We start from the raw sequence: 21,137 nt of genomic DNA, 5'->3' as shown, positions 1-21,137 counted from the left end.
AACCTTGTGGTACCTATCCATAGTACAGCTATGTACGGCAATTCATTTATAGTGAGGAGTGTGGTGAACTGGAATAGTTTACCTTCCAATTTGAGACGTACATGAAGTAATGTTCAAAAATCGCTGCTTATCATTTTTCAATCAATAGATTAGATTTAAGTTGTATAATATGTAGTAATGGTTGCTAGTCATTGTGTGAACAATTTTGCTGCGTTAGTGACACTTTAAAAGGCAAATGTCTTATGTCATGTATTCTGGTTAAATAAAATAAAAATAAATAAATAAAAATAAAGTGTGATGCACGTGAAAAAAATTTCAATCATCATATCATTATACTAAACAAAGTTAAAATATGTTTTCTAGTTTATTTATTATATTGTATGTAGTTTGATGTATGATACTTCTATCATATAAACAAATAGGATATGTTTGGGAAGTTAGCGTTCATGTTGTATATTCTAGTTCATCCAGACAGTCAATCAACTGTCTTGCTAGTTTTCGTTGAATCCTGTTCGCAGCGTTTACATCGGAAATCTTCCGCAGCTCCTCAGCAATATAATTCCCAAACACCTGGAAGCTATCAACTTCAGACATTTTCTTCAATGCGGCTTGCATTCCTTCCAGAGCAATTGCCTTAGTAGGATCTCCTGTAGACTCTGTAGATTGTCGCGTACGCTTGTTTTTTGGGTTGCTGACATGCGTTTTTGGTGTCCCCTCGACGAAGTTCTCCTCTAAAACCTATGAAAAATATTTTTTTAATTATTCACAGGTTCCACAAATAGAGATTTTAGGAATACAATGCGGTGAAGTTCAATAGCTTGTGGAACTTCCCTGATAATATTGTAGTCATGTTATCGAAGCATATTATATTATACCAGATGGTAGCGTATTTAATAATTGTTCGCTTAAAAAGGAAATGGAACCATTCAGTACCAAAAGCTCTGTCAAATCCCAGTACCACATATTTCGATTGGAGACGGCGCATTTGCGATGAAACCTAGTCTGCTAAAACCATTCAATTGTCAGAATTTACCATTGCAAAAATACGTATCAAGCTACCGCTTGTCAGGAGCGCGAGGAAATATGAGAATGTGTTATGCTTCATAACGACACGCTTCAAAGTGCTCAGAAAGACTAACAATGCTGACAAAACACAACATAAGATAAGAATAATTTCACGCAGCACAAGGTTCTTTTGACGACTGCAATGCCTTCGGAACATTTGTGCCAACAGAAACCAGACAAAATTTTTCTGACGCTACCTTTTATCTTGATAGGAAGTGCATACCTCATATTTCAGTACATACTAATTTGAGCTGTGTTGTGACTCGAATAAACTGTCGAAAATCCATTCCAACGTTATGCTGTTTTTCATCTTCAAAATGAACCTATTATTCATCCAACCACTCCAAAATATTTAAACCAAAATCCAATCAAATGCGAAAAGATTCCGATTGCATATCTCAGAAACTTCTGAAATCTCTCTATTGCATCTAACATTTATGTGCACCCGTGGCCGAGTGGTTAGCGTCTCACATTATCATGCCGGGTGTTCGGGTTCGATTACCGTTCTGGCCGGGGGATTTTACGTCAAAGTAATTTCCTTCGACTTGCACTGTGATCACGCGTATTCTAAAGCTTACTCGGAATAGATTCAAGGCGTGTTATTTGGCTTAAGAAATCTGAACTAAGTATTAATAAATGACGCTAATTAATGCATACTTTGAGACGGCAAAAGTTCCACAGGGAACGTTAACGCCATTCAAGAAGAAGAAGCATGTAACATTTAAATTCCCATCAGCTTCCACAAAAATTTTACTCGACAACTTCAGCCAAGATTGTTCAGCCTTCACGGCAATTACACAGACTTTTCTGCAACTGCTACAACAAATCTACAACAACTCCAGTAATCTCTATCTCCATTGGTTTGTGGAGCAAGCTAATACAGTTAAACAATTCCGAGTAGAACTTCTCCACGATTTTTGGAAAAATTAACTGTAGATCCCAGAAAAAACTGCGCATATTCCTCGAAAAAGGTTTATGATACACTTTGAAAAAGAATATTTAACAAAAGTCTCCAAGATACAACAAAGTGAATAGATCACCTTTGGTATAATCTACGTCATATGATGTTAGGTTCACAATATTATGATACACAATCCAAGTTACCAGATTGGATTCGGATCTTGCCGTCTGTTGTTCTTCGGAAGTAGCAATGAACATCATTTGGCTGTAGTATTTCCAACATGTTTTAGAACAAGCTGCTTGGCCAGATTTCCTTTTATTTTTCTTTGCGTAGTATGACCGGAACTGGATTCGGAGGTTTGTCCATTTGGCGCTTACTTCTGCTACACTATATTTTCCATCAAAAATATTTTCGGCTATATATTGCCATACAGAATCGCGCATACCACGATTTTTGTATTCTTCGTTTCCAGCGTTCCATATGCAGTCATTCGTCTCTACGGCACAAATGAGTTTGTTTATATTTGCCTCATCCCACACTGCTTCAACCTTCCCTCGCTTCCTTTTATTTTTCATCTGATCTGAAATGTATATAAAAAGCCATAAGTGAGAATTGGACTGTAAATACAATACATAATTACGTATATCATTTTCTTCCACTAAGACCTCCGGTTCGAGAGGAGCGATATATTCAATCGAATCATCGTCGGCGCCAAAATCCACATCAATTTCTTCCGCCAATCCAGAAATGTCTAATCGTATAATCTGAAATATAAATTAATCTTAAATAAACGCTCCGAACAGAACTGAACATCGGCATCGAAGTTATAGGAAAATTCTGCCCAATTATGATTCTCCTGTTGCGTAACCGAGGGATTATCTTCCGGGAGTGATTCTCCCATTAGTCGAACAATTACGATGTAAAGCCACAGGAAGAATATTTTTTGAAATCTCTTGTTGAGGTATCAATTGTTTGCTGCAATTCGTATGTTATGCTCAGAAAACTATCACAGTTAATCAATGCTTCGTTAGAGATGTCTCCCAGAAGTGGTTTGTTTGATAACTCGTTGCTGTTCATTCCTTGTAGGGGATTCAGATGAAAGAATACGCTTCAAATCGCTGTATGTGGCTTAACTAGCTTCGAATAGCTTAGCTCGATACTATTGTCCAACTTTCTCGGTCAAATTTCGGAGCAAAAACTGCTCCAGAGCCGACGAAGTGCAGCCAAACATTAACAGTTTCAAAAAGTCGGTCAATGTTGATCCTTGGGGCTGACTGTTCGCATACTATGTCAGCTTGTTGGTCATACTATTCGAATATACAGCCAAACCGAATAGTCCGAAAAACCACTTTTTCTCAAAAATGACTTTTTAAAAATCATAACTTTTGAACCACTGAACCGATTTAGACGATCGATATATCAAATTAAAGCCAATGAACCAGCCTTACATAAAAAAAAATATTGGAATTGCGAAAAAATGGATGTTATTTTTTGTAATTATTGAAAAAATGACTATTTGCAAAAATTCAATATAACATTTGAACTGAACCGATTCAGATGATCGACATATTAAATTAAAGCCAATAAGCTAACATTCTTTGAAAAAATATCACACTTGAGAGAAGATTGGATTCTAGTCGTACAGGTCTAGTCTAGTCAAACAGGAATTTTGAACAAAGACCTAATACATGTTAAATTTGCAAAATGATAACTCAAAAACGAAAAAAATGCACCTCTGATATCGAGATATGTTATATAAAAAATTCTCAGCTTTCTATCTTTAACCGAGAAAACTATGAAAAACTAACTCAATCAATAATTACAGAGACAACAATCCTAATTTTTCTGAAAAGTAATATTTTTTCAAAGAAAACTAACTCATAAGCTCATAATTTGATATGTCGATCATCTGAATCGGTCGAGCAGTTCAAATGTTATGAATTTTTCTAGTGGCAAAAATGAGAAAAAAAAAGTTTTTTCGAAACATCGATTAACTTTGAAAAATCATTACTCAAAAATGAAAAAAAGCATCTGTGAAATCGAGATATGCTAATTTTCAAATTCCTCAACTCCTCAGCTTTTAAGAAAAAATATAAAAAATATAGTGCCCTCTAGTCCAAAGCCAAAACTTTATCGGTTTGGCATGGAATGCTGTATAAACAAAACGAAATAAACAGTCAGTCGCTTCAAGAGTCGCTGGAACCGCTGTCCTGTTCCTATGTCGCTAAGACATTCTTCTGGGCAGCCTTCTTGCCTATCTGCTCCGCCCTGCCGATGCTTTCGATGATATTGAACGGTGTTTGGTTGAGATTAAAGTTGTATCTTAATTGCTTCGCTTGGACCCACTGAGCCTCGGTCACTTCGACGTCTTCCAGGTAGCGCAACTGAGGCAAATACCAATCACTATCATGCGGTAGTCGTTTTGTTCGAGGGTGAGTTCCCTTTGAATAACGACGACGCGCCGTGATTGCCCAGCAACGACAGATACCGAAGCGAGCGACAGCAATCCCGAATTCGGTGGATCCAGTTTTGGACGTTGGCGATATCACAGTTACTTATCCACAGCTGCTCGAGGTTCGGAGCGACATGAAGGTCTTCTCATTCGACTGGGGATTCTTATCCAGGATGAGTGTGTTCATCTGCCAGAAGTAAGAGAGGAAGGAGAGATCTTTCAACAAACTGCTGTTCACTGGCTCCATCCCTCTGCCACTTCCTGTTACATTAACACACCCGCAGAAGTCACCTTTTTGATACATGCTTTCAAAACAATCCCCAGCCTCTATAATACAAATAATAAAATAATATTATATAGATAATAATAAACTTACCTTTCGGCCATTTTGCGAAATGTTTACTAATGTTTACTTTCTGGCATGAATGCCAGATGCACAGATTGATCTGTGTTGCTCAATTTTTTTCAATGTGTCTCAAGCCTAAAATTCGTTGATTCATTTCGAAGGGGTTGATGAAATAAAAAGAATGACGGAATCAGCTGAACGATTTTAATAGAAAATACATATTACACATGTTTCCTCTAGGTATAGGGCCCTTGCCCTGTGGACTGGTTCCTCCATCGCGATCACTCGGTTGGTAATGTAATATTGAAATACACTTCGCTCAGTTTAAACGCCAATTACACAACTTCAATTTATTCACAATATAAACTACAATCCACTACTTTATTTACAATAATTTACAATAGTTTGGGAATAGGTTTTGGGTTTAAAAAATTGGTTTGACTTCCTTGGCTTCCTTGATTGTAATGATCGGGATTCTTTTTGGGTAATGGGTGCTTCCTATAAAACCTTTTTAATCTTCTATCCTCTTTTGAAATTTTATCCTCAATAGTCAATGATTCGACTTATGCAACAGCAAATTTTGTTGTGCCAGGGGGTTCACCGAATTGAATTCGCTCTTGTATCCAACACACATATTTTCACGGATTTGAAAAATAAATGAATAAAAATTACAATAAAAAGATCTGGCATCCCTCCGGCAGTTTTATTTGCCACTTGCCACTTTGTTTGCCATTCTCCAATTATCAACAGTGCCAAACATCAAAAATACAAAAAAATTTACTGAAATATTTAACGTAGCTCAGTACATGGTTTGACAAATTGATCTAAAAAAGTTTAAGCAAACATGTACTAAATATTTGCTCGTTGAGTTTGATGTCGAATATATTTGACCAGTACACGTTGATCAAATTTTATCTGTCAATAATAGTCAAATATTTGGCATTGGTCAAACAGTGTATGAGCACCCTTATATTAGGCTGTCAAAAAAGTCCTGCGGTATTTCCGCGAGGTGTCGTTGTAAGCGCGTAGTTCTAGTTGTATTCATTGTATCGAGTCTTACTATAGCTTGTTGGAAAGGTATTTTTGCGCGCTATAATATAGTCCTTGACAGTATTTTGTTTGGTTAAGTCGTTCGTGAGTTATAGTGTCGCAAATATGGAGCAAAAAGTAGAAAAAATCCGACATATTTTACAATACTACTATGACAAAGGCAAAAATGCATCTCAAGCTGCCAATAAAATTTGTGCAGTTTATGGACCCGATTCAGTTTCCATTTCCACCGCACAACGATGGTTTCAACGTTTTCGTTCTGGTGTAGAGGTCGTCGAAGATGCGCCACGCTCCGGAAGGCCTGTCGTCGAAAATTGCGACAAAATCGCTGAATTAGCCGAGAAAGACCGGCATAGTAGCAGCCGTAGCATCGGCCATGAGCTGGGGATAAGTCATCAAACCGTTATTAACCATTTGAAGAAGCTTGGATTCACAAAGAAGCTCGATGTATGGGTGCCACACACGTTGACGCAAAAAAACATCTTTGACCGTATCGACGCATGTGAATCGCTGCTGAATCGCAACAAAATCTGTTGCCAAATATATTCAAAATTGAATAATAGTTGCATTCACATTTCATTTTAGCGAAAATTTCTATTATGGATTCTTTGTATATTTTCGTTTCTGTTACGTCCGGTGCTCAGTTCCTGAAGAGAGGGAAACATTGCATCGGAATTTCCACCCTACATCTTTTTGTGATTCTCTTGCCATCTAGCATAATAGCAGCGGCCTAGCAGAGGAGAACATTCAATTAGTTTCCAACAGTAAAGCAGTTAGCAATAAAATTAGGATCAAATAACAAATAACAACCAAGGCAGCATGAAAAATTTTAAAAACATGTTGGAACCTGAACAAAGCATACATACCTACAAGAAAAACTTGAATAAACGCTATGTTTTATTTTGGGAATGTATTATTTCATCCATATTTCAGTACTGTTAGTATTTGAACGATATTATAGTTGAATTATAAAGCCTTATTTCTGTATACACAAAACGAAATGAAGTGTATCCGCGATGACAACGATACGGTGCCGACATCTGGATACGAAATTAGTTTTTAACAAGCCTTACTACTCAGTCCGAAGGCACTTTTAAATTGCTAAAATCTGAATGAAAATTTTTACTTGGCGTTATTTATTTACTTGAAGCACGTCTTTCTTACCCTAACTTGACCTATTTTCTATACACTTTCCGATATTCTCACTAAAACTTATCATTATAATATAAAATTATCTTCAAATACAATTTTTGTACGAGATTATTTTACCAAATGAAGAAAGCAAAGTTTCCCATTCACATTCACATTCACACTAATTTGATACGGAAAATTTAATTTCTATTCATAATTTCTATTTGAAAAGGGTTCATTCTACCTGAAAACCAATAATTTTCTTTAACTCGTGAAACGAAATTTAATGGCGCGTCGTTCATTTCGATTTCATCGTGAAGTGTAAACGGTAAGGCCCATAATCTCTTGATAAATAAAATGAACTATGAATTTAATTCATGTATTGTAATATATACTCCTACTATCAAATCTACGTTTTCTAGTTTTCTTTATCTCTTCACATTTAATTTTTTTTTGCATACCAAAATAACAGGAAAGTACTTATTGTTTGAAATATGTGACATTCGGTTGAAGAATTAACACAAAAAATGGTGCAGCTCAGAAAATACATGATACGAAGAACAAATGTTTTTCATGGGAAAATAATCTTCCGAAATTTTATAACATTTGGCAACCTTCACATCTCGCTTTCCTGTTATCTAGCACTTGGTCGACGAAAATGCAGAAAGAAGAGTAAGAAGCCAGTTGTCGCGTCTTGTCTTATGGGCACCTTATGGGCACCTTACACGATCAAACTGATTGACAATAAGTGTCTTCAATATCGTGACAGCTAGGCTTTCGACATCCGATCTAACCTCAATCAATATTTTGCCACCTTACACGGTCAATATCGCCCTCAACCCGAGACAACGAAAATATCCGCGATGGCTAGTGGTGACATACGAGTTTGGGATCCAAACTATTCTCCATCAGATTAGAAGGCTAAATTGCAATTTTCAATTGGTAAAATTTGAATGAAAATATCTACTTGGTATTATTTAATTAGTTGAAGCACGTAGTCCTAACACTAACTTAACCTATTTTCTATGAATTTTCAGATATTCCTACTAAAATTTATTATTATTATATAACGTCAGTTTCAGATACAATTTTTGTATGGGATTTTCTCACCACTTGCAGAAAAAAAGTGATTTGCATTCACATAGAATACTAATTTGATTTGGAAAAGTTAATTTTCATTCATAATTTACACTTTAAAACTCGTTTTTCCTTCTCAAAAACACATCATAATACTCGCTTCACAAATACATACTGATCCTTTCAGTTTCAGGGATGCCAAATTATTTTAGATTGTGAAAATATATGCAAATTATATTATCTGCAAGCAAATGTTTTTATTCGATAAATAAGACTATGACAGTAGAACCCCGATTATCTGTATCTGTATCTGTACCCCGATTATCTGTATCTGTATCTATTTCTGTATTGATAAAACATAGTTTCTATGTTTAAAAATCATCCCGACTATTCACGGATAATCGGGATTCTACTGTAACTTGAATTAACACGAGATGTTTTTTCACCTGTGATTTACCCAGATCTTCTCATTCTCCAAATTTTATAGCGGAGTGTGAAGAAACACACAACTTAGACTAAAGTGGCTGCCCCGCTCGCTAGCGCAAAGAATGACCGAGTTCAATGTTAAAAACAGGAAGTGGGTTATATCTATGGTATAACCGCAAGGGTGACGTAGGACTATCGTTGATTTAGAGATCATTTGTATGAAGTTGAATCTGAATTCATTCTGAATGAATGAATATTTGGAGAACTTCGAAAACGAGAGCGTTACGTTGGAGGCACAAGGTTTTATGCATCCAATATTGGATACGGAAATATCCTACTGATGGGGAAGAATAATCTTCAGAAGCTATCCTGTTGATTGCGATTGATTGAAAAATCACAAAACCTAATGTATTTGGTCACAGTGTTACATGGATAGAAAACATTAAAATAAACTCTTTCATATGAATGTAATTTTAAATTCCCAGAGGAACTGGCAGATTATTTTCAGTAACGATTATATATTTCCACATTTTCCTAGATACTAGTGGTTAATGCTAACTCGATAACCATCTGTTAATAGCACTTGATTGAAACATATTTGGTTACAGTGTTACATGGACAGAAAACATTCAAATAAACTCTTTCACATGAATGTATTTTTAAATTCCTAGAGGAACTGGCAGATTATTTTCCGGATCTTTCTCGATCCAAACGGAAAGAATTCCGTGCGTGTATGTGTGTGTGTGTAGCGGCTGCTTCGAGATCTTCCCGGGGAACCGTTTGTAGCATCACTCTCCTCCTGATGGATTCCCTTCTGGCCTAAGGTGCACAAACAGGCTCTTGGTGACACCGTTCATCCGCGCTTTCATGATAAATGAAGAGCTTCACCACAACAGCGACAACATGCTCCAATCGCTGTTCAATTAGAACTGAGTGGATTTCCGAGCGGCGCTCGCTTATATACCGATTGGTGATTTCAATAGCCGTTTTTGAAAGCAAATTTAAGACTATTGAAACAAGTTTTTGGATCAGAAAGTAACAAGTATAGAACGCGTAGACATTTTATCTTTCGAATGAAGTGTTTATCATACCATTTCGGTCAGTTGTTTAGGAGCTATTAGCACTCAAAATCTCGGTCTTCGGCGTAACGCTTTCGTTTTCGAAACTTTGATTTTACACCTCGGTATAGAAATGAAAGACGTAGTCCTACGTCAAAACATTCCTAAGACGTTGTTAATTTTCATTCACTCTCTCACCATCACATTGTCAGTTACTTTGAGATTTTGATTTGTATCGCGAAAAGTACTGTATTTTGCTATTTTAGGTACAGTAATTTACATTTGGTGCGACATTTTTCTAATTGGACAGACCTGTATGCGACACGTTTAGTTAGACATTTTTGTAAACATCGAGTTCGGGCCCAAATTATGGCCCCACATTGACATTCGCCGCCAGACGTCGACGCTGTACCACTCTCATCTTCAATGTCCAATTACAGGTCAAATCGCCTCCAATGCGACACTGAGTGGTTCTCCGGCATGTCGCATTAAATGTAAATTACTATATCAGTTTTCCAAACCAAAAGCTTTCATTTATGATTCCTACAATTTCAGAAGTTTATAAATTTTAATTGCAATCGCAAAAAAGACTAACAAACATTAAATGTCCGCTTCCAAATCTGGCAACTCAGTCTGGAAGTCCGTGAGGTAAAACGTCAACATCATGCATCTATATGAAATGTCACGATATTGATGCTCGAAAAACAGAAAATCCGGATTTCTGCGTTGTCGGCCATGTTCAGCTGTCATTATGCTCTCAAATGTCATCATATTGTCAATAAATTTGACCGTGTGATCAGCCGTCGCTACCGATGCCTGCAGATAGCCAAAAACCCGGCAGAGGACCATGTGGCATTCGCTTGCCGCGTGAACAAAGCTTGCGTGGAGTTTGAGCTGGGTAAGCTCTCGGAGGAGCAATTCAAGTGCTTGGTCTACGTGTGTGGTTTGAAATCGGAGAACGACGTCGAGATTCGCACCCGCCTCCTCACGAAAATCGAAGAGAGGAACGATGTGACGCTGGAGCAGCTTTCGGAGGAGTGCCAGCGGCTGTACAACCTGAAGCATGACAGCGCCATGATCGAATCTCCGTCCACGTACGACCAAGTACAATCGATACGAAAGTTTGGTGGGAAGCGGTACGAAAAGCGTGACCGTGAGTCGCAAGCAGCAAATCCGATACTTGGGGCACATCGTCGACAGTCGCGGGTTGCGACCAGATCCGGCGAAAATCGAGGCGATCACCAAGCTGCCGCCTCCAGCCGATGTATCCGGTGTGCGATCGTTTTTGGGGGCCATCAACTACTACGGAAAGTTCGTCCCCAACATGCGCATGCTACGCTACCCGCTCGACAATCTCCTCAAGGTGGAGACGAAGTTCAGCTGGAGTCCGGAGTGCCAGAAAGCGTTCGACCGGTTCAAGCAGATTCTCTCGTCGGATCTTCTCCTCACACACTACGATCCGAAGCGGGAAATCATCGTTTCTGCTGACGCTTCATCCGTTGGACTTGGGGCTACCATTAGCCATAGGTTCCCAGATGGAACCATCAAGGTGGTCCAACATGCATCCAGGGCGCTCACGAAGGCAGAACAGGGCTACAGTCAGCCCGATCGCGAAGGTCTGGCCATCATCTTCGCCGTCACGAAGTTCCACAAAATGCTCTTCGGACGGCACTTCCGTTTGCAAACCGATCATCGCCCGCTGCTTCGTATCTTCGGCTCTAAGAAGGGAATTCCAGTGTACACTGCGAACCGCCTGCAACGCTTCGCCCTCAACTTGCTGCTCTACGACTTTGAGATCGAGTACGTATCCACTGAGAAGTTCGGCAACGCAGACCTGCTCTCCCGGTTGATCGACCAGCACATCAAGCCTGAAGAGGACTACGTCATCGCGAGTCTCAATCTGGAAGAGGATATTAGGTCAGTAGTAACTAATACGGTTAAAGTGTTGCCTCTCAATTTCAGAGTCGTTGCGCAAAGCACCCAAGCAGATCCGCTGCTCCGTCAAGTCCACCGCTACGTTCAGAACGGCTGGCCCCAGTCAACACTCGATGGGTCAGAACTTCGCCGGTTCCAATCAAGGCAAGAATCGCTCTCTGTGGTGGATGGGTGTATTTTGTTTGCCGAACGACTCGTCATCCTGTCGCTGCATCGGAAACGGTGCCTCGAACAGCTGCACCGTGGCCATCCGGGCATGCAGCGAATGAAAGCCATCGCTAGGAGCTACGTGTACTGGCCTACGTTGGATGTAGGCCGACATGCCGACATCGTCAGCTTCGTCAAGGCATGCCAGCAGTGTGCGTCTGTAGCTCGATCAGTGGTTTGAAATCGGAGAACGACGTCGAGATTCGCACCCGCCTCCTCACGAAAATCGAAGAGAGGAACGATGTGACGCTGGAGCAGCTTTCGGAGGAGTGCCAGCGGCTGTACAACCTGAAGCATGACAGCGCCATGATCGAATCTCCGTCCACGTACGACCAAGTACAATCGATACGAAAGTTTGGTGGGAAGCGGTACGAAAAGCGTGACCGTGAGTCACCGAAACATCCTTCCAGTGACACCGACAGGAAACCAAATTCGCCATGTTGGTTTTGCGGTGGATTCCACTACGTTCGGGACTGTAGATACAAGAGCCACAAGTGTTCCGAATGTGGCCAATTCGGGCATCGTGAGGGGTACTGTGCCAGTGCCAAACCCCGAAAAACTGGAAGGAGGCGCAGGAAGCAACCAGTGTCCGCCAAGGTGGTGGTCGTCGATGTGTGCAGTGTGCAGCAACGACGCAGATATATCTCCGTGGGCTTTTCCGGAACAAAAATTCGCCTGCAACTCGACACCGCCTCAGACATCACCGTCATTAGCAGGGAGATTTGGCGGAGCATTGGCAGTCCTGCGTTATCGTCAGCAACGGTGAAAGTGAAGACGGCATCTGGCAGCATACTATCGCTCGATGGGGAGTTCGAGTGCGACGTAACCATCGGAAGCAGTACACGACGTGAGCTCATCCGTGTAACCGAGAAGCAGCTGCAGTTACTCGGATCCGATTTGGTAGACAGTTTCAACCTTTGGGCCGTCCCTATGGACACCTTCTGCTGCCACGTGTCTGGAACGCCAGTGTCGACAGGTGCACTCAAGTCGTCTTTTCCAGAGGTCTTCAGCGAGAAGCTCGGCTTGTGCACCAGAACAAAAGTGAAGTTGGAGTTGAAAGAAAACGTTCGACCCGTCTTCTGTCCGAAGCGTCCGGTAGCTTACGCTATGTATGATACCGTTGATCGCGAGCTCGACCGGTTAGAGAAATTGGATCACCCCGGTCGATTATTCGGAGTGGGCCGCTCCGATCGTCGTAGTCCGCAAGTCCAATGGCTCCATCAGGATTTGCGGAGACTACTCAACGGGTCTGAATGCAGCTCTCCAATCACAGCAGTATCCACTTCCACTTCCGGATGACATCTTCGCCAAGCTGGCTAAGTGTAAGATCTTCAGCCAGATAGATTTGTCCGACGCCTTCTTACAGGTGGAAGTTGACGAGCAGTACCGTAGTTTGCTGACGATCAATACGCATCGTGGTCTCTACCTCTACAACCGCCTGCCGCCGGGTTTGAAGATCGCGCCTGGCGCATTTCAGCAGCTCATCGACACAATGTTAGCCGGACTGAAGGGCACTTCTGGCTACCTCGATGACGTCATCGTCGGCGGAGAAACTGAAGAGGAGCACGACCTCAATCTACGGGGTGTCCTGAAGCGAATCCAAGATTTCGGATTCACGATTCGTGTTGACAAGTGTGCGTTTCGCAAGCAGCAAATCCGATACTTGGGGCACATCGTCGACAGTCGCGGGTTGCGACCAGATCCGGCGAAAATCGAGGCGATCACCAAGCTGCCGCCTCCAGCCGATGTATCCGGTGTGCGATCGTTTTTGGGGGCCATCAACTACTACGGAAAGTTCGTCCCCAACATGCGCATGCTACGCTACCCGCTCGACAATCTCCTCAAGGTGGAGACGAAGTTCAGCTGGAGTCCGGAGTGCCAGAAAGCGTTCGACCGGTTCAAGCAGATTCTCTCGTCGGATCTTCTCCTCACACACTACGATCCGAAGCGGGAAATCATCGTTTCTGCTGACGCTTCATCCGTTGGACTTGGGGCTACCATTAGCCATAGGTTCCCAGATGGAACCATCAAGGTGGTCCAACATGCATCCAGGGCGCTCACGAAGGCAGAACAGGGCTACAGTCAGCCCGATCGCGAAGGTCTGGCCATCATCTTCGCCGTCACGAAGTTCCACAAAATGCTCTTCGGACGGCACTTCCGTTTGCAAACCGATCATCGCCCGCTGCTTCGTATCTTCGGCTCTAAGAAGGGAATTCCAGTGTACACTGCGAACCGCCTGCAACGCTTCGCCCTCAACTTGCTGCTCTACGACTTTGAGATCGAGTACGTATCCACTGAGAAGTTCGGCAACGCAGACCTGCTCTCCCGGTTGATCGACCAGCACATCAAGCCTGAAGAGGACTACGTCATCGCGAGTCTCAATCTGGAAGAGGATATTAGGTCAGTAGTAACTAATACGGTTAAAGTGTTGCCTCTCAATTTCAGAGTCGTTGCGCAAAGCACCCAAGCAGATCCGCTGCTCCGTCAAGTCCACCGCTACGTTCAGAACGGCTGGCCCCAGTCAACACTCGATGGGTCAGAACTTCGCCGGTTCCAATCAAGGCAAGAATCGCTCTCTGTGGTGGATGGGTGTATTTTGTTTGCCGAACGACTCGTCATCCTGTCGCTGCATCGGAAACGGTGCCTCGAACAGCTGCACCGTGGCCATCCGGGCATGCAGCGAATGAAAGCCATCGCTAGGAGCTACGTGTACTGGCCTACGTTGGATGTAGGCCGACATGCCGACATCGTCAGCTTCGTCAAGGCATGCCAGCAGTGTGCGTCTGTAGCTCGATCACCTCCTCACTCTCCACCGGTGCCGTGGCCCAAATCGACCGCTCCGTGGCAACGCGTCCACGTCGACTTCGCCGGTCCAATCGAAGGCGACTACTACCTGCTCGCTATCGATTCGTTCTCTAAGTGGCCCGAGATCATCCGAACGACCCGCATCACCTCTGCTGCGACCATCAGCATCTTGCGTGGGTTGTTCGCGCGGCTGGGTATGCCCGTAACCTTGGTCAGTGACAACGGTACCCAGTTTACCAGCGCCGAATTCGCCGATTTCTGCGCTTCCAATGGCATCGAGCACCTCACGACAGCACCGTTTCATCCACAATCAAATGGCCAGGCGGAACGATTTGTGGATACCTTCAAGCGAGCCGTCAAGAAAATTCGAGAGGGGAGAGGATCCATTGAAGAAGCACTGGATGTCTTCTTGCTGACGTACCGAAGCACGCCCAGTCGTGCTCTGCCGGATCAGAAGTCGCCATCTGAGATCATGTTTGGTCGCAAAATCCGAACGTGTCTCGAGCTTCTGCGTCCACCACCGGTACGTGTCCCAGTGCCAACCGACGATGACCGCAAGCAACCGAGGTCCTTCAACCGAAACGAGACCGTGTACGCCAAACTACATGGTCGTACCGGTTGGAAATGGGCTCCTGGAGTCGTCGTCGAGAAGATCGGAGACGTTATGTACAACGTGTGGGTCGAAGATCGCCGAATGCTACGCTCGCATATCAACCAACTTCGGAGTCGCCTTGCTGCTGGCGCGATACCGAAGCAACCCACTGTACATGCCACCTTAAACCAACATTCGCTGCCGCTGGACATTTTGCTGGATGCCTGGAATCTCCCAAGCTAATCACCAGGTCCATCTTCACCAGAGCCTGTCTCCAGTGCTGAGAGAACCATGGTAGGATCCGGGCCGACTCTTGCAACGTCTACGCCACGTCATGAGGTCTCGGCGTTCGTCCCGTCATCAGCATCGTCATCATCAACAACAACGCCAACATCGACAGAGTTCGAGTCCGCTGTCGAAGTAGAACTAGCTGTAGCGCTCTTCACGACTACGAAGACCGCCAGTAAGGTTTGATCCGTACCACCTCTATTGAGAGGGGAGATGTTGTGGACAACCCTATTTTGCCGCGCTCGGATACGTTATTCATCCAACGCAGCTCAGACCGCAGGGCTCGCGTGCGACAGCATGACTGTCACTGAGCGATGCTGGAGATGCGCATATATGTGTTTTTAATGTGGTTGTCACTTGTTGTTGTTTACATTGTTATTGTTGTGGACAGAGTCATTGTTTATCGTCCATAGTGAAATGTATCGTTTAGTCATGTCGTGAATAAAGTTTGTTTTTATTTATTGTACCGTGCGCGTTTCATTAACCCTGTCGTGATATTGTCCCAGTGCAAGTCCAGGATCCCGCGGTACAAAACTTTGAATAGCAAAATACGGTACTTTTCACGATACAAATCAAAACTTCAAAGTAAACTGACAATGTGATGGTGAGAGAGTGGATGAAACTTAACAACGTTTTAGGAATTTTTTATCGTTGAACTCGGTCATTCTTTGCGCTAGTGAGCGGGTTGTGTGTTTCTTCACACTCCGCTATAAAATTTGGAGAATGAGAAGATCTGGGGAAATCACAGATGAAAAAACATCATGTGTTAATTCAAGCTACAGTAGAATCCCGATTATCCGCGGAATAGTCGGGCAAACTCACCGCGATTAACGAATATCGCGATGACCCATTAAAGGACAAAAAAATGCAAACACGAAAAGAGATGTTTCAACATAAAAACTATGTTCTATCAATACAAAAATCAATCAACTATCCATCTATAAGGTCGTGTACACCAGTGGCTAAATAATGTAAAAGCCATGACCACAACAAAAGAGCATGGACCTACCACTCACTAACAAATTCCGGAAAGGCCTATTGATTTACTATGGAACTCGCAGTCACGAATAATCCGCAGGGCGGATCACCCGCTCGCGGATAATCGGGGTTCTACTGTCATAGTCTCATTTATGGAATAAAAACATTTGCTTGTAGATAAAATAACTTGCATATATTTCGCAAACTAAAATAATCTGGCATCTCTGAAACTGAAAGGAACAGTCTGTATTTGTGAAACGAGTATTATGATGTATTTTTGAGAAGAAAAACCGAATTCTAAAGTGTAAATTATGAATGAAAATTAACTTTTACGAATCAAATTAGTATTCTATGTGAATGCAAATCACTTTTTTTCTGCAAGTGATGAGAAAATCCCATACAAAAATTATGTCTGAAATTGACGTTATATTATAATAATACTGTTTAGTAGGAATATCTGAAAATTCAGAGGAAGTAGGTTAAGTTAAGGTTAGGACTACGCGCTTCAACTAATTAAATAATACCAAGTAGATATTTTCATTCAAATTTTACCAATTGAAAATTGCCTTTTAGCCTTCTAATCTGATAGAGAATAGTTTGGATCCCAAACTCGAATGTCGCCACTAGCCATCGCGGATATTTTCGTTGTCTCGGGTTGAGGGCGATATTGACCGTGTAAGGTGGAAAAATATTGATTGAGGTCAGATCAGATGTTGAAAGCCTAGCTGTCACGATATTGAAGACACTTATTGTCAATCCGGTTGATCGTGTAAGGTGCCCATTATACCACGGCAGTGGAACTTCATACAAATCACTCGTCGAAAAGTGTCTCCTTTTTCACCGCTTGTTTACATCGACGAATATATTTTTTCCACTATGTTTCGTAAGAAAGTGTATGCATACTGACAGATTTCTACTACGAGGTGTTTAATGAAGGATGAAAGGTGGGAATGTTTATGTTTATATATGATTTATCGTACAATTTAATTGAATGCATAAAAGATGTCAACAAAATTGGAGTTAAGCACCTTTTTAAATTTGAACAAATGTTGATAACAGATTCCCAGCAATTCTTGATGTTTATTGCGTGATTTGATTGCTGTATAAGTTGTTTGAAACGAAGGTTTAGTGTAATGATTTTATTTTGAGGATTATATTCACAAACATACAAGTATGACTAATATGAATTGCATGTATATGAAGCGCCTGCCAGCTCATACATGTAAACGTGGAGGCGATATACATACATCTTAACTTAAAAGACTATGGGAAACATACATTAAAGAACTTAAATCGTATAATTATCGTTTATATTACATCATATACCCCATATACATGTATATGGCCTCCAATTTTATATGCATATGCCAGTTATACACATCATACAAGTAATGTGTCTTAGATGTATGTATATCGCCTCCAATTTTAGATTTTTGACGTAGGACTACGTCTTACATTAAGGGTGCCAAATCAGAAAACAGGTCACTTTTTTATGAAATAAAGTTAACGTTAATAACTACTTTTTTTGCTACGAACGGATTTAAACGTTTTGTATAACAATCGAATTGGAAATTTTTCTAAGATTTTTTTGTTTGATATGCTATACATTACAATCCCATAGTCTGTATATGGTTTAAATTGATAAAAAATGGAAGAATTCCCAATTTCCATACATTTGTTCTGTCCATTTTTGTGCTTTCCTGAACAGAGCTGTCAATAACGGGTAGCTTATGCAGCCGCTAGAACAGAAACAACGAAGGGGGATAGCGAAAAGAGAAAAATGCGAAGTAAACTCCACCCTTGCATAGTATGTAAGCTGTCGCTAGCGTATAAGTATTGCATCGCCTCTGAGGAAAATTCTCAGAATATGTCTGTGCCCGAAACAACAAAGGTCGCTTATTTTGCTCGTTTTGTGTTAAATGTATCCCTTCGAGCTGTGAACGCTAGTGAATATTTCACTTGAAGTGCATCTGGCATTGCAATTAACACAACCATCCGAAGCATGGCAAAGCAGGCGAAAAAAGAGAAGAGTACAAATAATTTTAGGTCGCTTCTAAACATCAGTGTTTGGTTTTTTTGTGTGTAGCTTGTTTTCATTGCGCAAAACATAGAACTTAGAAACTTTGTTGATGGTATCGACCGAGAGTCGAGAAACGATTTTCATAAACGGTCATTCTTGCGATGTTTCATTTTTAGCACTGCAACTGTATGCATCTGTTAGACGCCTATTTGATGCTTGTTGAATGGCGATGCACTTCTTCTTCATCTTCTTTTGAATTATACACACTTGAAACTCAGAGAGATCATTCGTCTTCGATGGCGATGCACGGAAGATGCCACTCGTTAATATTCAGTGCAATGCGTGCATTGATATATAGAAACGAATTTCGACATATGACCATAGCGTATTGTTCTCGCAAAGGCAAAAAATGATCGTTGCTTCTCGAAATGAGTCTACAAAACTACGCAAGCCATTAAACATTTTCAGGGTCCCCGGAACTTTTTACTAAAGAGTTATTTCGACGTATTCGCAAATAATATTCGAAATGATAAACCATCAAATTTCAAAAGAAAAAAGATTGCGTAGTCCTACGTTCTAAGCGATTGTGTCTCTGATACAACCCCTCGAATTTTTTTTTACTATTCAATGTTTGCTGGGCAGGCCCGAAGGCAGTTTTAAATTGTTAAAATATGAATGAAATTTTTTACTTCATGTTATTTGATTACTTGAAACATGTAGTACTGAACTTTATTTAACCATTTCTATATAAATTTTGCGATATTTCCACTAAAGCACAATAAACAATCAGGAATGAAGTATCCAAGTGCAACTCTTTCGTATTATATGCCACGACGACGATAGTCGTACTAGATGCATGTAGGAGTCGTATCCAATCATCGTGAATACTGTTGCAAGTGGAAAAAAAATGTGTGTTCATTGCTTATGACATTATACATTATGACATAAATAACCAGGTGTATGACAGGATTATAGCTATCTCACTCTACCTACCGTCACCGCCTATCTCACTATCCCTCTGCTGCAAAAGTTCATCATCGACATCACGATATGTCAGTTGGTGGTAAATTGGTAATTCGCGATGACGTCGACGTCTGGTGGCGACTTCAAGTTAGAGCCATAATTTGGGTCCCAAAATCATAAGTGTAATCTCTACCAGATTAGAAGACACGGAGCCGGTTTTCAAATTTTAAAATTTGAATGAAAATTTTCACATTATGTTATTTAATTATTAGAAACACGTATTTCTGACTTTCATTCAACCATATAGTTATACAATTCCAACATTGTTGCTGATTTTTTTTCTTTATAATATAAAATTGTCTTCATAAACAATTTTCGTATGAGACTTTTTCCCCACCTGCAAACAAAAATGTTTTTTATTTAAACAGAATACTAATTTGATATGGAAAAGCTAATTTTCATTCATAATTTTAATTTTGAAAACGTTCATTCCGACTGAAAATCAGCCATTCTTTGACGCTTCCCTTAACTAGTAAACGAAGCTCACTGCCGTCAACGCGGATCGTTGTTTTGAAGAAAACAAATACTTCTGACGTTTGAGATGTTGGCACCAAAAACATGGCGGGTGCCATACGGCTGTAAATAACAACATAATACAGTAATTTAAATTTAATACGACATGCCGAGGCACCACTCAGTGTCGCTTTGGAGGCCTGTAATTTAACATTGGCGATGTGAGTGGTACAGTGTCGACGTCTGGTGGCAACTTTAATGTGGCGCCATAATTTGGTCCCCGAACTCGATGTTTACAAAAATGTCAAATTAAACGTGTCATATTACAGGTCTGTTCAATAATCTAAACGTCGCATTAAATGTAACTTACTGTATATAAACAATATTTATTCCCAGCTGTTTTGAGGCATCTCGCACAAATTGACAATATCATTCAGTTGTCAGTGCAAGTCGGTTCGATTTGTAGAGCGTAATAGCTGATTTACACATTGACCAGTAATTGGCGCCAGTTACTTGAACGTCAACGGCACGCCATATTTAGATCACCAGTTGACTGGTGCTGTGCGTTTATACATATTTTCAGCAACTGGACAGCTTGGCTGTCACTTTATCCTCGATGACGAATGACAGTGGCGACGTCTGGTGGCGATAACCATTTTGGGAGGCAAATTAATCTTTATCGGTTTTGTAAGCCCGAAGGCAGTTTTAAATTGTCAAAATTTGAATGAAAAATTTTACTTCTTGTTAATTTACTAATTAAAACACGTCGTGCTGAACCTTCATCAGCTGTTTTTATATAAATTTCCTGATATTTCCATGATTTCATTGTCTATTATCATTTTCGCTTCACAAATCGAACACATGAAGCACAATGCCGTCAACGCGAATGGAGATTCTTCCATGTATACGTTGAGGGAATTGAATTTGATGTTCCTTGTACCGTCGAACCATCCAGTGTTGGCAAATGTACAGATTTATTCGGAAAGGTATATTTTTTTAACTTTTTTTTGTTTTGTTCTGTACAGTAAGGAAGGAAGGAAGGAAGGTATTGTATTATAGAGACTTTAAACTTTTGCAGTTCATTCGTCTCTAGCCTTGAGAAAGGCCCTTTGAAAACTCTACTCTATTCTACTCCAACGCTACCACCTCCGCCTTCTTGCCTTGAGAAAGGCACTCGATCCCTCGCCGTCCAGCCCGTCCAGCAACGATGTTGTCCAGTCGGTGTCCACACAAAGAATGTGTGTACAGTAAGAACACAGATGTTTCTCATAAAGCACCGATAGGAACTGTTTTTAAACGGTTTTATTTAGCTTGCCCTGTAATTTGTATG

The 21,137-nt window shown here is 41.1% G+C and overlaps 2 protein-coding genes and 1 pseudogene across 4 annotated transcripts in view; 2 read left to right on the top strand and 1 right to left on the bottom strand.

Moving 5' to 3' along the window:
• Window positions 1-444: 444 nt before the first annotated feature.
• Window positions 445-4,805, bottom strand: LOC129766418 (uncharacterized). The gene is made up of 4 exons (XM_055766947.1): window positions 4,795-4,805; window positions 2,607-2,730; window positions 2,170-2,546; window positions 445-738 (listed from the first exon to the last, which is right to left on the bottom strand). The coding sequence occupies exons 3-4, from the start codon at window positions 2,539-2,541 to the stop codon at window positions 445-447; spliced, it is 666 nt and encodes a 221-aa protein (XP_055622922.1). The 5' UTR covers window positions 2,542-2,546; window positions 2,607-2,730; window positions 4,795-4,805.
• Window positions 4,806-11,789: 6,984 nt separating this feature from the next.
• On the top strand, window positions 11,790-15,288 carry LOC129766416 (uncharacterized protein K02A2.6-like; annotated as a pseudogene).
• Window positions 15,289-15,744: 456 nt separating this feature from the next.
• The window catches only part of LOC129769260 (uncharacterized), an 85,855-nt gene continuing 80,462 nt past the window's right edge, over window positions 15,745-21,137 (top strand). Inside the window, exon 1 of one of the 3 annotated variants that reach the window (XM_055771380.1) lies at window positions 15,745-15,886. The gene's annotated coding sequence lies outside the window, so the exon portion shown is untranslated. Of the gene's footprint in view, window positions 15,887-17,017; window positions 17,256-21,137 lie in introns of those variants that run through there. The other 2 variants (XR_008741847.1, XM_055771382.1) reach the window with 2 other exon arrangements.

The sequence above is a fragment of the Toxorhynchites rutilus genome, chromosome 2 (genome assembly GCF_029784135.1).
Source record: "Toxorhynchites rutilus septentrionalis strain SRP chromosome 2, ASM2978413v1, whole genome shotgun sequence".
In the NCBI taxonomy this organism is placed as follows: domain Eukaryota; kingdom Metazoa; phylum Arthropoda; class Insecta; order Diptera; family Culicidae; genus Toxorhynchites; species Toxorhynchites rutilus.
The sequence above is the reverse complement of the archived record's forward strand: the minus strand, read 5'-3'. Positions and strand labels throughout refer to the sequence as shown.